General features: G+C 47.0%; 1 protein-coding gene across 3 annotated transcripts in view; it reads left to right on the forward strand.

Moving 5' to 3' along the window:
• Nucleotides 1-5,001: 5,001 nt before the first annotated feature.
• Nucleotides 5,002-15,874, forward strand: part of arid4b (AT-rich interaction domain 4B) — a 32,211-nt gene continuing 21,338 nt past the window's right edge. For 2 of the 3 annotated variants that reach the window (XM_072709483.1, XM_072709485.1), the window contains exons 1-2: nt 5,003-5,219; nt 7,654-7,698. In XM_072709483.1, the coding sequence (XP_072565584.1) occupies nt 7,693-7,698 (6 nt within the window). In that variant the 5' untranslated portion in view covers nt 5,003-5,219; nt 7,654-7,692. Of the gene's footprint in view, nt 5,220-7,653; nt 7,699-15,874 lie in introns of all 3 variants that reach the window. The other variant, XM_072709484.1, reaches the window with a different exon arrangement.

The following is a 15,874-nucleotide window of genomic DNA, read 5'->3' on the forward strand; positions in this document are numbered from 1 at the left end:
CTGAACGCAGCAACAAGGCCGGCAGATGCACGCAAACCTCAGGACTGAAGAGTCTGCATCAAATAAAACAGCACAGGCCCCTCCCACTGGCTTTCCACCTTATAGCCCCCCCCCCCCCAAACTGAGCCCAGAGGGCCATGCAATAACCTGGAGTTATGACAGCACCTTTACTCGACCCCCACCTCGGAGGGGGTCAGACATCTTCCCCATGAAACGTAACAGTCGCCATGGGACCCACATGCCTTATGATCAAAGGATCACCACAAACGCTGAAATGCACAAAAAAAGAACAGGAGAAGCTGATGGCAGATGAGACAGGAGAGGCGAGCGGGCAGGACGGGACGGGACACTCCCCGGTGCTGCCCGTCAGACAGCCTGGCAGTGCCCACCCCAGCTGGCAGCCCGTAAGGCAAAGAGCTGAAACCCGTCCCGGGACGCGAGTGAGAAAGCACTGCTCCAACGTGAGGCTTCCCATGCTGTCCGGACGGCCGCTACTGCGAAGTACGGTGCCGTCAGGTGATGGGGTCTCCGCTCTGCTGTGGGGTTTCTCTTGTGAGACCCTTGGTCGAGACCTGATAATCTGAGACCAGGTGCCCGCAGCGACAGACATCAGGGCCAGCCAAGCGGCGCCAACCGCATGAATCCATCAACAGGAGGGTGACATTCATTCTGTAACGAGCAGCTTCCTACATCTCTCACACACACACACACACACACACACACACACACACACACACACACACACACACACACACACACACACACACACACACACACACACACACACACACACACACACACACACACACACACACACACACACGCGCTCTCTCAGGAACACCCATTATTGATTGAAAGTTAGTCACTGCAGAATCCATAAAGTGGGAGGGTTACCCCACCCAGAAAAAAAAAAATTGGTTCTGACATGATGAAATCTATGCAGTTGAATAGTCACCTTAATTCATCACAATGCACTGATTGATCTCTACATCCCTGCTCTTCAGGATTATCCAGGGCATGGCTATTAAAAAAAATAATAATACAGTCCTCAACATCCAAGCACCACTCAGTTTCCTTTACCTGTGAGCCAGTTGTGAAACCTCTGGCCAATCAGAATCAGTAAACCAACTACCTGGGAGAACTGAAAACAAGGCCTGGATTTGGAATCAAGGGCCAGATTTGAAGTGCTCTGATCTAGGATGTGTTAAAGAAAGTCTCATGTTTATCCGCGCTGCTTTGGCACGAGTTCTGTCGGACTCAATCTTAAAGTGGCACGTTTGTGAGAATTTAGCAAAAATGAGGGAGAAGGGGAAAAGCAAACAAGAACAGGTCATGAAAAGACATTCATCTTCAGCTGTATGGAAATATTTTGGATTCCACAGAGATGATATTGAGCAAAAGCATGCGATGCGTCAGGACTCCATCTGAAACTACCGGTCGATAAACTCCATTTGCCTATAGTTTATTTTGGTTGAATTTTGAGTTTTGTTTTATAAAAACATCACAATATTAAATAACAAACATTCCAAATATCGTGATGAGATCCCCCCCCCCCCCCATGCTACTCACAAACCACCATGCTGTGCCAAAGATGAACAGCAAAGGTCCCTTCATCCACTGCTCTGCTTCAACTGTCCCTCTGAAGAGAAAACGCCATGACGACACAACCCTACCTGACATGTGCCACAGCTGACCTTCTAAAATGGCAGGTTGGGACTGAGGGCTGAAACAGTAAAGGGGGGGGATCCCATCATATTCCCCTAAAGCTTTGGCATGTAGAGTATAAATAGAGCTTAACCATGACAACAAATAGGAGCAGGATCACAAAACCTCCCCCAGCTGCCACATAGCCGGGGGCCACAAATCACATGTACGAGATGTGGCAATGAGAAAAATCACAGGCTGATGCAAACCGCGTGCCAGACGCTGCAAGCAGCGCGCCGTGACACCCTCCTGTGCGTAGCGTGCCCCCCTACCCCCCCAGAGGCCTGCCGTTACCACGCGCATGTAAGAACACAAGAACATAAATTTACAAACGAGAGGAGGCCTTTCGGCCCATCAAGCTCGTTTGGGGAGAACTTAACTAATAGCTCAGAGTTGTTAAAATCTTATCTAGCTCTGATTTAAAGGAACCCATGGTTTTAGCTTCCACTACACTAGCAGGAAGACTATTCCATACTCTAACTACACGCTGTGTAAAGAAGTGCTTCCTCAAATTTGTTTTAAAATGTTCTCCAGCTAATTTCCACTTATGACCACGAGTTCTAGTATTTAGACTAATATTGAAATAGCCATTTGGCTGAACAGCATCCAGACCCGTTAGAATCTTATAGACCTGAATCATATCCCCCCTTAGTCTCCTTTGCTCAAGGCTGAACAGATTCAGTTCCGCTAACCTCTCCTGTGCATGTTACCCACCCGACACAGAACAAGACAGCCAGCCTTCGCCCAGACTCCATCATGAGGGGGTGGGGGTGGCCGTGTAAGACACGTTTGATAACTCGCTCGGCGTGAAAGTAGGTCTTTGCTCGCCACAGGAGCACACCCCCCCCACCCCCCCACCCCCACGGCACGTCATGAAGACGAGACCAGAAAGCCTGGCCTACTTTTTACTTCATACCCCCCCCCCCCCCAACTTTCTTTGCCCAATCCATAAAAATCACAAACATCGAGCTCAAGAAGCTACACAGATGCAGGTCATAGTGCCCATTTAATTTTGAGTTCAGACAAAAATCCAAGCAGGGGGGTCACAAGAGGAGTTTGAGTGATAAGCAGCAAAATGGCACAGAGATGATCTCAATTAACCCAGAACAGTTAACAATAAATAAATAAATCATAATCCACAGGGTCACTGTATTTATGAATGTCTTTAACATGCAATTGTATTGTTGTTAAACCAGCTATATTCACTAAAGCTTATTGGTTCCCATCTTTAGCAGCTTCTTTTAAAAGTCACATTCCATTCAGCTGACACTTGCTCTGAAGGCAAACATAACATTTACTTTTTAGGGACATTTACATCCATCATAACTTACCATTTACCATCTCTAGCCATCACACATATCAGGATTACTGCAGGATTCAAGCATTAGACCTTTAAGTCAAAATTTAAATGCCATGCTACTCAAGGTTCAGATTCATTACTGTATTGCAGCGTAACTTACAAAACACTGATACGAACAGCTAGTTTGGCAAAAAAAAAAACAACAAGATATGACAAGCACCCAAAACAGAACACAAGTTTGGTTTGACACCCAAATTACACACTGGCTGCCACCAAACCAGTGTGTGACATTGATAGACCTGGGACTCTTTCCTTCACACTTCACCGATTGAGATTTTATCATGAGAGCATCAACCAAACAGGCCATCCACATGTGACACAAACCACCGCCAGGGACCGGACACACAACACCCACACTTACTACAAGCCGAAAGTGACACAGATGTGAGGAAAGCTGGGGTCAGGAGGCTGGTTAAGGGTGTTACTTCAGGGCCCAGCAGTGAATCGATTACTCTGGATGTAAATGTTACAAAACCAACTGCTGCCATGCATCTGGAAGCAGGCAACAAACTCACATCACTATCAATCATATAATGCTTACTGATAAGCCAGCCATAACCGGGTTAAATCACTCCCCCAGACTTCGAAGCGTCGACATAACCTTCTAAAGAATCTGTTCCAAGACTCGGTTAGTTACTTTGCAATAAAACCTACCACGTGACCGCTTGTTTTACTGGAAGGAAACACAACATAACCAACCTGAGGATTTCAGCATTACAGCAGAACGACCAATGAACCGACTCTGCGAGCAGTCAGCTGTCACAAGGGCGTATGTCACATTTGACACTACTGTCGCCATCAGACAGTTATAGACAGGGGCAGTTTGACAGGACAACACATAGACGATATTCTTTAAAAGAATCAAAAGGGAGCACGCAGAAAGCAAAGGGGGTAATAAACTAGCCACACAAACAATGTACGACAATATAAACGGAGAATATTTCACATTATTTTAAGTAGAAGACAAAAGTCAATGTAAAATTTCAAAATTCCCCGGTGCTTGTGACACCACCTTGACGAGGTTGTCGTAACTTTTATATCTGACATACATCGAGAAGCCATAAAAAAAGTAAGAAAAACCGAGCTGAAGATGTTATGTTTGATTATGGGAGTGGAGGAGCTTTAAAAGAGCCATTCGCAAACCTTCAAATACCACATGAGGTGCATTTAGCCCACAACAAAGGCCACCATGTCATTAGACTGCAACTCATAGTTCAGCAGACCAGACATATTACAGGCGGCCTCACACCATACGTAACACGTTAGGCAACTGGTGTAAATATAGATTATAGCTCCACCCACCTTGTCGGCCAGCAGCGCGACTTCCGGGGCGCCATCTTCACCATTTCCGCTTCGTACCGCCATAGGCTGAGCTACCGTGGCTAACTAGCCAGGACCAACCTAGTTTATCGAAGCCTCAGTCGACGTTCCTTATTAATCAGATCGCATCCACAGAAATCCAAATAGTGGCACGTCACGCAGCCGCATACATTTATGGCTACATTAAGAAAAATAAGTAAGGAAAATCAAATTATAGCCGTTCTTAAGCCAGATATCCCTGTCACCTCCTTCGTCCGCGTCCTCAGCAAACTGAATACGCCATCGCCCCTCCACGGAACGGGCGCATATAAGAGGGGTGGGGGGGTGGGGCGCGCAATGGACTACCATCTTTATATTACGCGTGCGCGATGTGTTTTTTTGGGAATTGTAGTTCTACAATCTTGCAACCAGCGAAATTGCAGCAGAGTTCTCGCTGCATATTGCCGTGTGTTGGAATACATTTCCCAGCTTGCATTAACGTAACGTTTCTACAGAACTTGTTGGAAAATAACGTAATTGTTTTCTAAGGCCGGCCAATAGTCTGAGGCAAAGGGCGGTGACACAAATATGGTGACCAATGAATGAACATATTGAGAACTGGGTGGTTTTGTGTGTCCGTCAGTCAGTTTCAGAAGGAGATAGGAGCACAGAGAGAAAGGGAGTCCGAGAGGTTGAGTGGTTGTGTTGGTCTCGCACCCTGACACCGACCCGGAGCTTGCGAAAAAAAAAGTCAAAACCATTTAAAAACGCCGATCCTACTTCGAATGTTTTATGGATATTTAAATTGTTTTACGAACTTGGAGGAAAAAGGGATTCCGCAACTTGACTTTCAGAGGTAAGAAATTTGCGGAATTAGTTATGTAGGTATTCAGCTTGTCATTTTAAAGACAGAGAAGTGTTTTAAAAGGTCAGCGCTTTGATAAATAGCCAGGGAAAATGATTAAAGGTGCTGAGTTCGGTCTTCTAATAGCGTAATGGGAGAATCAACATACTATTGGGTTCCCAGCTCCGTGCTCCCATTTCTATTTTACCCCCCATGCCGTTTCACTTTTATTTATTCTCCCCCTATTCTCCCTGATTTCCATCATCAGCAGATGTGGTGGAATTCAGGAAATAACCCACATAAGCAGTTTGGTGTCCGTGGTACCAAACGCTTTCTAGGGGTGGTTGTTGGCAGCCCGATGTTGGGGGAGAAAAGTCTTCGGGCAGGCTTATATAATGCTAAAGTGAGCCACATCGTGATTGAAAACGGGCTTGCGATCGAGCGCGGCGGCCGCAGACGGACCCTGCCGGACGTGTTTTTCGCCGATCGGACCTGTAGCCGGGCTCTTTAATATTTTATGGTTTTTGCGTGTGACTAGCCGCAAATGGTCATATTGGTTTCGTGGCTGCCTTGCGTGTTACGCTTATGCTGTTTGTTTCTTCCCACTCCATCCTCTCACGATCGCGCTGTATGGGTTTTTTTCGTCGCTGTCCTTCCTTGAATGCTTGAATCTCGCTTTTAAGTCGTCCACTTTAAGATCCGTTGTCCTTTTTTTCCTCCTGTAGTCGGCATAACAGTAGAGTGGCGAGAAATGTGGACAGTTAGCTTGATATTACACTGTCTCAACAACCTACCAGCAACAATAACTAGACCAGAGCCGCCAGTCGGCCCGTCACTTGCTTGTTGTCTGGCTGTATAATTCAATCTTTTAATTTTCTGTGCCAGCCAGTCCGGCAAAGTACGACAGGCAGCGCCTGGATTAAATAGTGTGGGGTGACATTGTGCCAACGAGCCGCACTCCGCCGGATGATGCGCTGCTGTTTTTTCCTTCTGCGCTGAACAAGCTAATCGGTTTTGCGAATTGATCGCGTTTTTGTTTGTGATGGTTGTAGGTCCGTAGTGTTACTTTGTTCAGTTTGACCTTGTTCAGAGCGGGTTTGTCAGTTCCCCCCCCCCTCCTCCTCCTCCCCTTCATGGTTATAGTGACAACTCGGTGCACTCGGCAATTTGCCATCGACAGATTTCTAAACGACATCTTTGCAGTTACGAACGGGCTGACACCTCTTATCAGATAAGTTGATTTCACGGAGAGAATCCGCGGGGGAAAAGTCCCGTTTTCTCTGCTGTAACCCCGCCGTGGTGCAAAGCGATCCGTGTAAAATGTCAGCGCACATTTCCCCTCGATCGCATCGCCGACTTGCCTGGAGACTTGGGGGTCGCTTCTGGCCGTGCGTCTGGGGCTGATCTGGGGCTGTGGCTGTCCGTGTACTCGTTATTTTCCGTCTGCCAGTGCCGTGCTGCCGGAGTGTTGATCTGTTTCTCCGGTGTGTGTGCATGTAGTACAGAAATGGCGTCATTCACTTCACTGTAGCGCAGCAGTAGATATCGGGCGTGCGTATCGCGCTGACCTGTTCCTAAATAGTTTGGCTTCACGGATTTTTCTTTCGCTGTCCTTGATTTATTATTATCGTAAATATTTCACTATTTAACTCAATACGTCAGCGAGGACGCCCCTTTTGCCCGTGTTCTTTCCACTTTAAATTGTTTCGGTCGGAGCGCCCTCCCCGAGCCCGTCCTCCCGGCGGTAGTTGCTTGCGAACATAGAGCCGCTTTTTTAAATCCGCAGCTCCACCGATCGGTTGCATTAAACGTGTATTTTTTTGCCCTGTAGGCACAATCTGGGCTTCCTGGGGACACGGAACAAGCGACGGTTAATGTGCGACAAGTCCGATTGCTTGGTTGTCATGTTTGTGGCACATGAGTGTCGCGGATCGGAGGGAGGGAGGGGGGGGTGGATATAACGTCGGATTCGGCATCGTATTTACATGCTGTCTGTTTGTGCTATCTCATGCATTGTTTACGAATAGAGAAATTTCCCCGGTTGAATAATCGGACTCAAAACAGGGGCAAAGCGTAGAGATACGGTTCAGATAATGTTTTGCAACCAACTACTTAAGGCGATTAGATCTGAAATCCTTGCGCCTTCTCTGCTGTCTAATATGATGTTGCCCAGTTGAATAGTTTTTGAACGATGACACAATTAAATTTCGCATGGCAATTGTTTTCAGCAAAACGTGTTACCGTACGTATGGCGTTTCTTTGTGAATAATTCAGTTTCTTTTGACATAATGGCCCGTTAGTAGTTAAAAGCAAAACCGTGATTCATTGTCCTCCGTGGTTCCTAAACAAACCAGACATGCACGACTTATACCGTTAGCCATGCTAAATCAAGACAGTTCTTGTCCACGTTAATTTCCTAACACCGTTTTCTCTATTTTCTGTACAGCTTCGTCTCCTGCAGCGGGACTAGGAAACCTGGCCGGATATGAAGGTACCGACCCGAACCCTAAACCGAGCTGTACGCGCTTCCGTGAGCTGATGGGATTTCACCGTCGAAGGGATGTGGAGAATATTTTCTGTGGCATATTTTATCCATGAAGCGTTTTTTTACGGTTTGCAACCTTTTAAACTACTACACAACTAATGTCTGTGGTCTAGAAGTATTAAGGTTTTTTTTTGCATCAAAGTTGCTCCATTAAAACGTTCATTTAGATGCCCAACTGTATATAACAGGATACCATAATTAAACAACAATAAATGGTAATTTATAAGAACAATAAACAAAATTGTTTTGGCCTGAAGTCACACTCAGCCTGTTTTCCATTTAAGTCTGCGTTGCAATGAATCCCATGAATTCATTGCAATGCCTGAATATCATAAAGATGTAAGTTGCAGTTTCTCGTATTTTATTTTTCTGTATACCATTTAATTTTGGGCGAACTGGTCAGGGTTTATGTTGATGTCTTTGCACTAATGGATTCAGGAGTTTTATTTGTTTTAATAAATTATGTCATAAAAAGGAACATTTTAAAGGCTTGCATGGCCTGTTCCTGCAAAGGTCTTCATGCTGCTCTGCCTCCCTACAGAGTAAAGTTAGAGATTCTTATTTGCTACTTTCTGTCTGGAATGTTGCAGAGAGCTTCTGTTTCCATGGTAACCTACTACTGGGGTATTACCTGAAGGATTTGTCCTATTGGCTGTTGGACTAGCAAGAAAGAGGACAGGAAAGGGGAGGTTGACAGACTTTTTTATTTGTGATTTGCTGTTGCCTGTAGATATCTATCATATATCATTTTTTAGCTGGGCTCAGGTTATGCTTTCCGTTGACTCCATGTAAGTTTTAATGTCGCTTGCTGAAGTTTTGCAGTTCTTTGAAGAGAGTTTGGTAAGCTCTGTGTTTCTGGAGAATCTGTAGATCTGTGTAGAGTACACAGCCGATACCAAGGGGCTTTGTTTTTTGGGGGGGAGGGGTGAGGGTGGGGTTTTAGGGTCTTGCAAACTCAGCATGGCTTTGAGAATCTCCACAAAGGAACAGGTGGTTTTAGCTAAAACCAGCAGCATCACTCTGCCGTTACCGCTGATTCCGCCAATAATGACCAGCTCATGCAGTGCTCTGTGTCCCCCGTGGGGCGCTGGGGCTCTGTGTCCCCCGTGGGGCGCCGGGGCTCTGTGTCCCCCGTTCGGCGCTGGGGCTGTGGGTTTCGAAGAGGTAAGCAGATTGCTGTGTATGTAGGCACTGGTATCGCTGCAGTTCTTTTTAAAATAAGTTATTTAGGGAAAATTTTCAAGACTTTAAAAGATCACTGACACTTGAAAGCTGTGTGCTGGTTCTGTTTTTTCCTGCAAGTAGCTTGTAGAGCAGGGGTGGTGAAATCTGTCATAGTCTTAGGATGTAACTGGCTGAGCTTCACCTTCAGATTCAGTCACTGCTTAAATCAGGAGTTGGGTGTTGCTTTGAGATCCAGTTTATGTGAAATCGACAGCCCCTGTGTGTTATTGCTGGGTTCTGTGATTTGTTATTTGTGCTGGTGTCAGATTGCAACTATATCTGGTGGTTAAATCTTGTTTTTATTATTTTTATTTGTATTTCCCCCCGCTCACTGGTGGGGGCGCTACTCCACAGTGGTCTCACTGGTTAGCCTTCGCCCCTCAGATTGTATACCTCTCCTGCGTTCTTCTGTCGTGGCACCCCAGTCACTCCCGGCTAATGAAAGGCGTTGCCCCCCCCCCCCTCCGTGCCGCCTTGTAGCTCTCCTGAGTGCTGTTGGCCGGTGGAGCCCCGGGCGGCGGCTTTCGCTGCTCAGAAAGGCTGAAGTAGCGCAGGACAGCACAAAGGTCCGATTCAGGGCCGGATTATACTGTGAGCATGGAGTGGCCGATTCGCTCTCGCGTCCCCCCGTCTCTGCGTCCCCCCCCGTCTCTGCGTCCCCCCCCGTCTCTGCGTCCCCGCGTCCCCCCGTCTCCGCGTCCCCATCCTACTGTCTTAAATGCCCTGGAAATGCTGCACGTGCTGAGGGAGCGATTGCATTTTCACTCCACATTCAGGGAATACCACCATCAGTCACTCTGGCTCTCTTATAGCCCCTCATTTTGTTTTTTTGGTTTTTTTGTTTTTGTAAATGTGGTCTTATACACAATTTGCCTTTCAGTTTGCAAGTCTTTGGCTACCATCTGTGCTGTTTTGTGTCAAAATATCTTTTTTTGTCAATTTCAGAGATATGATGTGTGGGGTCATACCCTGAGGTGATTCTTTGTGTTCTTAGTGCAAAAAATATATTTATATATGAAAGGGAGAGAGAGACATAAGACATAGAAATTTAGTGACCCCCCTGCCTGGGAGGACAGATTGGGCAGCCCGCTTGTGCTCGACCCTTTGCTCCTTCGGCACGGAGGTGTCACACTGTTCCCGGGACCCTGTGGGTCCTCTGCGGTGCCCGACAGCGTCACTGAAGACCGGTCCTCTTTTGGTCCCTTTCTCACTGATTTCTCTCTCTCTCTCTCTCTCTCTCTCTCTCTCTCTCTCTCTCTCTCTCTCTCTCTCTCTCTCTCTCTACCTTCTCTTATTCTTTTGCTCTCTCTCTTTCTCCCCTCTCTGTGACTGTGTGACTCTGCCCCCCCCCCCCCTTTGAAAACAGCACCGCAGAAGGTACCAGAAGTGGTTGCTTGTGTTGAGTCTGTCACTTTTTTGATGAAAATTTTAAGACGGGGAGCCCATACCCCCCAGGCGTCACCTGCGCTGGTGGGGAGCAGTGTTCACGGCCTGGAGGCTCTCTGTCCGCCTGCCCAGCATCTTTCATTTGTCTCTGAGTCCATCGTTACTCTCCTACTCGAGTAAAGCAACAGCCTCGTCACCAAATGAGGAAGTATTTCACAAGATATGGTTACTACAATTAAGGCTTGGCAAGAGACCTTCCATATGTTTCCAAGCTAGCCGCTGTTTCCTGATTGATAGAAACATGCCACTTCCTGTTTGGATTGATAGAAACATGCCACTTCCTGTTTGATTGGTGCCCTTATTGGCTTGGGAAGCATTTGCATACGGATCTGAACATTTGAACTGAGCTACAGGCAGCAGTGAAATCTCCACCCAGGAACCCCCATATGCCCCCCCATCACCCATGTGTCTATAATCAGGCAGCAGCGTATCTGGAAAAAGTTTCACAGCCCGGCGTTGGTGAGTCTGGCCCAGAGGAAAAGCTTCAGCCCATGCTGGTGCTGGATCGCTGGTGCTCATGGTTTCTCACGAGAGGAGAACGATCGATTTCCCTCGCTCGACCAGTGCCGTTTCCCTTACATGCCACACGGCTGAACATTCTGGAAAAATGCATGTGACCGTCGCTGCCAGCAAGGCTGAATGGATCTTTTTCTGAGAGTGTTTAAAAAATAAAAGAATAAAAACACCAAAGAATTGCAGGGGGGCTCATACTGTAGGGGAGACAAACTGTTGAAAAGTTTTCTTAAACCCGCAGCATGTAGAAAACAACCTGAAGTTGGCACAGCTTTTCATGGCGGCTTCCCTGCTGTTTATCTGTCATGACCCTGAGTTTGTTGGTTTAACTTCCATCGCCGCCTTTAATACTATGAAGAACCTAACGTCTTTCTGGTATAATAATATCAATATCACTACTCTAAAAAGGGAAATAAACCAAATAGCGTAGTAGTGTGTAAATGCTAGAAACATGGGCTTTGATTGTGTGCTGTCAATAATCTGTTCAGTCATTTTTCATTGGTTATATCGTCTGTTCAGTCATTTTTCATTGGTCACGGTGTTTGCTCAGTCACGTCTCATTGGTCGCATCCCTAGGTCCCAAGGGGTTAAAAAAGGTCCGTGATTGACAGTATGTTGTAAAACCCACTTACTGTAAGTATCAAGGCTTTGTTTTCCCAGCCAGCCACGGGACGCTGTGTCGGGGTTCGATATTGAGCGACGGCCCATCACAGCCATTTGAGCAGTTTTTGTGGGGATGATGTCACCCAACTACAAGTGGGTGAGGGGCTTTTCATCATAGCGTTGCCCCTGCAAACAGTAGTGGTGACCTCAGGCTTATCATCGCACATGAGAAAGCTGTCCAAGGGGATGCCTGATGCTTTGTTAAGTGGGTTTTTTTTTTTTTACAGTCTCTCCTCTTTCTTTGGGGGATATTAAAAATCAATGCGCAAGCCACACATGGTTCAGAAGACCATTCAGCCCCCCCCCCCACTAGCTCAGGCAGCAAATGAGGATGTTTATCCAGCAGGCAACAGTGAGGACGGCTCCCGAGGTTTGGAAGTGAACCATGACTCGGAACTAAAACACAGTAGCGCAAGATGGGCTGTACTGAGGTTTTTTTTTTTCCCTTTTTCTTTAAACTCACTTTAAAGATGAAGATCAAACCACCTTGGTGTTCTACGGGAGTCCAGAAAGGCCATGCATTGTATTATTTTACTCCCCAAAAGTTGTTTTTTGCTAATATTTTCACTTATTGTCAGTTTCTCACAATAACATCACGCATCGTTATGTTGACTTAACCCTCTGCTCTAACCACTTTCTGAAAAGTAATGACGGGAAGTTTCATTGATGAAATAGCCTTTGCTGTTTAGTCTGCATTGGTTTGCTGGAGGGTTGATTGTTTATTATTATTATTGCCTGTTCAAAGTAATATGGAATGTGCTGATGTCGCGTTTCCAGCGAAGACTCAGCCGAAAAGGCTCGACAGCAAGTCAAGGGTAGAGTCACGGGGACGTAGGGGTCAGCGAAAGTGCACAGCGGGTGTTAAGTGTCTCGTGGGGTCCCGGGGGCCGATCGCTGAGGAAGTGTGCGTGGCCTTCTGTCTGAGTGGGACATCATGGGATGAAGGGCGTCGGTGTGAATCCCAGGGATGTCACACTGACGTCACCATTGGGCTCCTGAGCAGGCCCCTAACCCCCCATACCTCTTGGGCCTCTCTGTACCTCCTTTTCTGAAGAATGTTTGTAGCTCTGGATAGAAGTGACAGAGCATCACATTGAGCCAGGGTTCGCAAGGAACTCATGATACAATTTACCAAGCAGGGGGGAGGGGTCCCCCGCAATAACTTCAGAATACCGCGGTATACCCAAAATACCATATAGCCTATTATTGTAATAACAGCCAAGCCCAGCTTGGTCTTAACATGACACATCCCCCCCCCCCCCAGATTGAGGGAAAACTGGATGGTATAAAGCATCAGCAGGTGTTTCGTGGGGGGATGAGCTTCTCAGCGGGAATGTGATCCAAAGCATCATGGAGCTCGAGAAGATCTGTCAGAAAAGACAGGAAACGGCTTCATGCTCATACAGGGTTATACTCTCTAGGAAAGTTAAAGAAATAATCCCCCCCCTCTGAAAGTCACCAAATATTGAGTTTATCACCTTGCAAAGTTTACAGTCAATATATATGGTGTTTTGTCCCATCTAGAATTTACAAATATTTATCTTGCCTTTGGATTTTATTAGTTTGAACATTTTTAACATTTAAAAATAAAGTACTGATTCAGGTCAGCACCACAGTTCAGGCTTCCGGGTCGCCTCTGTGCCCCCCCCCCCCCCCCCAGGCTGCTGCTCTTCACGTTGTAAACAGTTGGGGTGGTGTAATCTGAGACCTACACTTCAGGAGTTACTATTAGAGAGAGAGAGAGAGACCGAGAGAGAGAGAGACAGACCGAGACTGCAGAGTATGGGGGGGGGGGGGTTGAGGGACTGTTATAGCTGCCTGTCTTTTTAGTTGGTACAATTGCACCCACCCCCACCCTGGCTCGTTCTCTGTTGCAGTCCCACAGCTTAGGCTGAGGTTGTCGTTCTCTCTGGCCCCCAGGTCCGGTGGCTTGGGTCGTTTGATGGTAACGCAGTCACGGTATTTTAAAATCTTGCCAAAAATTTTGCTGTTTGAAGAAACATATCATGGGGACACCCCACCCCACCACTTGCCGAGTTTAATAACGGGGGAACCCAGGTGGACAGGGTGTCACCTTTGTTTTTCTGAGTGCTCCGCCCTGCCTGTTTGGGGCTCTGCATCTGCCGTCTGGGGCCCCTTTACTGCCAGGTAACCGTTCCCTCATAAAACAGTCAGTGGCTCTTGGCATATGAAACACAAAAGATCCCAGGCTTGACAGTGTTTGAGTGCATTTTTTGTCACTTAGAAAGCACTTTTTCCCCATGATGCACCAGTGCAGTACGGGTGCATGTAATAACCACACAGCCTCCCAGGAATTATTGATTCTAAGTATCCAAACTGATTTGAGTATGAAGAAATCTCATTTGTTAGGGATCTGTTTGTTTCAGCCTGAGGTTGGCTGTGGCCACAGGCATCCCATCCTGGGCCGCCCCAGACATCTGGGATACGTAATATAAACACAATACTAGTCGAGTTTGGACTCCCACTAATACTGTGAGCATCAGCTACGAAATGAGATGTATGACATTTTGAAGTGTTAAGCCAATCAGAACTTGTCTTATATTTTCAATGATTCTGAGTAGCCTCCTCTGCCTTCTTGAAAGCCTTCATCAGGTGGTCACTTAGGATGCCTGTCCAGTAGTATCCAGCGACGTCCCACCAAAGCTGAGCTCTTATTGGCTGTTTTTCGCTCTCCATTCCAAGTGATCCACACCCATTGGCCACTTTACCAGGTACCCCCTACATAATACCGGGTAGGATCCCCCTTTTGTCTCCAGAGCCACTTCATTGGTTGGAGAGACATCTTGTACTTTAGTGTTGTAGCGAGCTGCTGTTTTTGCACTTGTGGCCATTCTCCCCTGTCCCATCATTACCAGAGAATGTTCAGCAACAGAGCAACGAGTGGCTTCGCGTTCTTCATTTACTGCGCTATCCTCTAAACTCCGGACCCCAGTTCATAACAATCGCTGCACTGGGGCTGTTTCTGAGATGCCTAGTTTGACATCGACAGTCAAGGCTGAGTGTAAAGTCACTGAAGTCGTGCAACTTGGCCACAGTGTAAGTGAACCTCCTGACTGTCAGTGGGCGGCATGTGCTCAGGTGCAGCCACACGATTGGCTGTTTGGAGAAGCAAGCTGTTTGCATTAAGGAGCAGGTGTATCTAATAAAGTGTGTCTCAGCGTCTGCCCTGAGCTGCCTGGGATGTGCACCTGGCCCCCTTGTGGTCCTGACCAAGATAAGCGCCCGACATGGATGGATGGATGCTGTTTTTGTGTTTACGACAGATCAAGTACAGACATGAAACGGAAGATAGCCATCTCGTACTCCAGACATCTTGGTCTAAATATAACGCAGTCGCACATTGTCTGCTCTTTGAAAGTGAACCAAAGGGCCTGTCGCCGGAGGGACACTTAATTCCGCGTTTTGGGATGGCAAACTGCCCCTATAGCCCCCTGCTTCTAATTGCCTTCAGTAAACAGGTGATAGGCGTTCATTCGCGGTTTGGACTTTGTTTACCCTTAGGGGATGACTGTACACATACCGAGTGTTAAAATGAGGGTTTGACCCCCCCCCCCCCCGAAGTTAATATATTCATGAGCATATATACACAGGCGGGCACCAGTGATCCAGATACTGTCCCGCTTTGTGGTTTGTATGCCCGGCACACAATTAACCAAAGTAGCTGCGTGTGGGATATATAATTGGGCGGTGTGTGGTTCAGTGAGTTAGGGTGCTGTGCGTATGATCGGAAGGTCACGGGTTCGAATCCTGGAGTCAGCAGAGTGATTTTACCATTGGAGCCCTGAGCACGGCCCTTGCTTCACGGACTGTCTGATAAAATCATATGTTAAAGTGTAATGTGACGATTAAACTTCTAATCAGAACTGATACCGGAATTAAACCCTATTGAAAAGGACCGCTGTGTTTCAGCAGTGTTCAGGATCAATGCTCAGGCCTGTTGTTTGGTTGAAACTCCCATTAAAATGACTGAACTCTCTAGGACTGAAAATGGCTCATAGTTAATGCTGCAGGGAATCAGAGAACCATGCTGTCTGTCTCCCTGACCCACCCCACCAATAATACCCCCAGGGACCAGCAATTATACAACACAGTATGTGCGGATTTGTAAACACGCGAGCACATGGCAGCTGTCGGCGGTGTCGGTGCTGAAAGCCGCCCTGCACTGGGATTTATATGTCCGTCTGATCAGCTCAGTTACATCTGGATGGACTCGTCTGCTTAAACAGAGGCACCGGACACAAGAGACAGAGAAATG

The sequence above is a fragment of the Paramormyrops kingsleyae genome, chromosome 3, assembly GCF_048594095.1.
Source record: "Paramormyrops kingsleyae isolate MSU_618 chromosome 3, PKINGS_0.4, whole genome shotgun sequence".
NCBI lineage: Eukaryota > Metazoa > Chordata > Actinopteri > Osteoglossiformes > Mormyridae > Paramormyrops > Paramormyrops kingsleyae.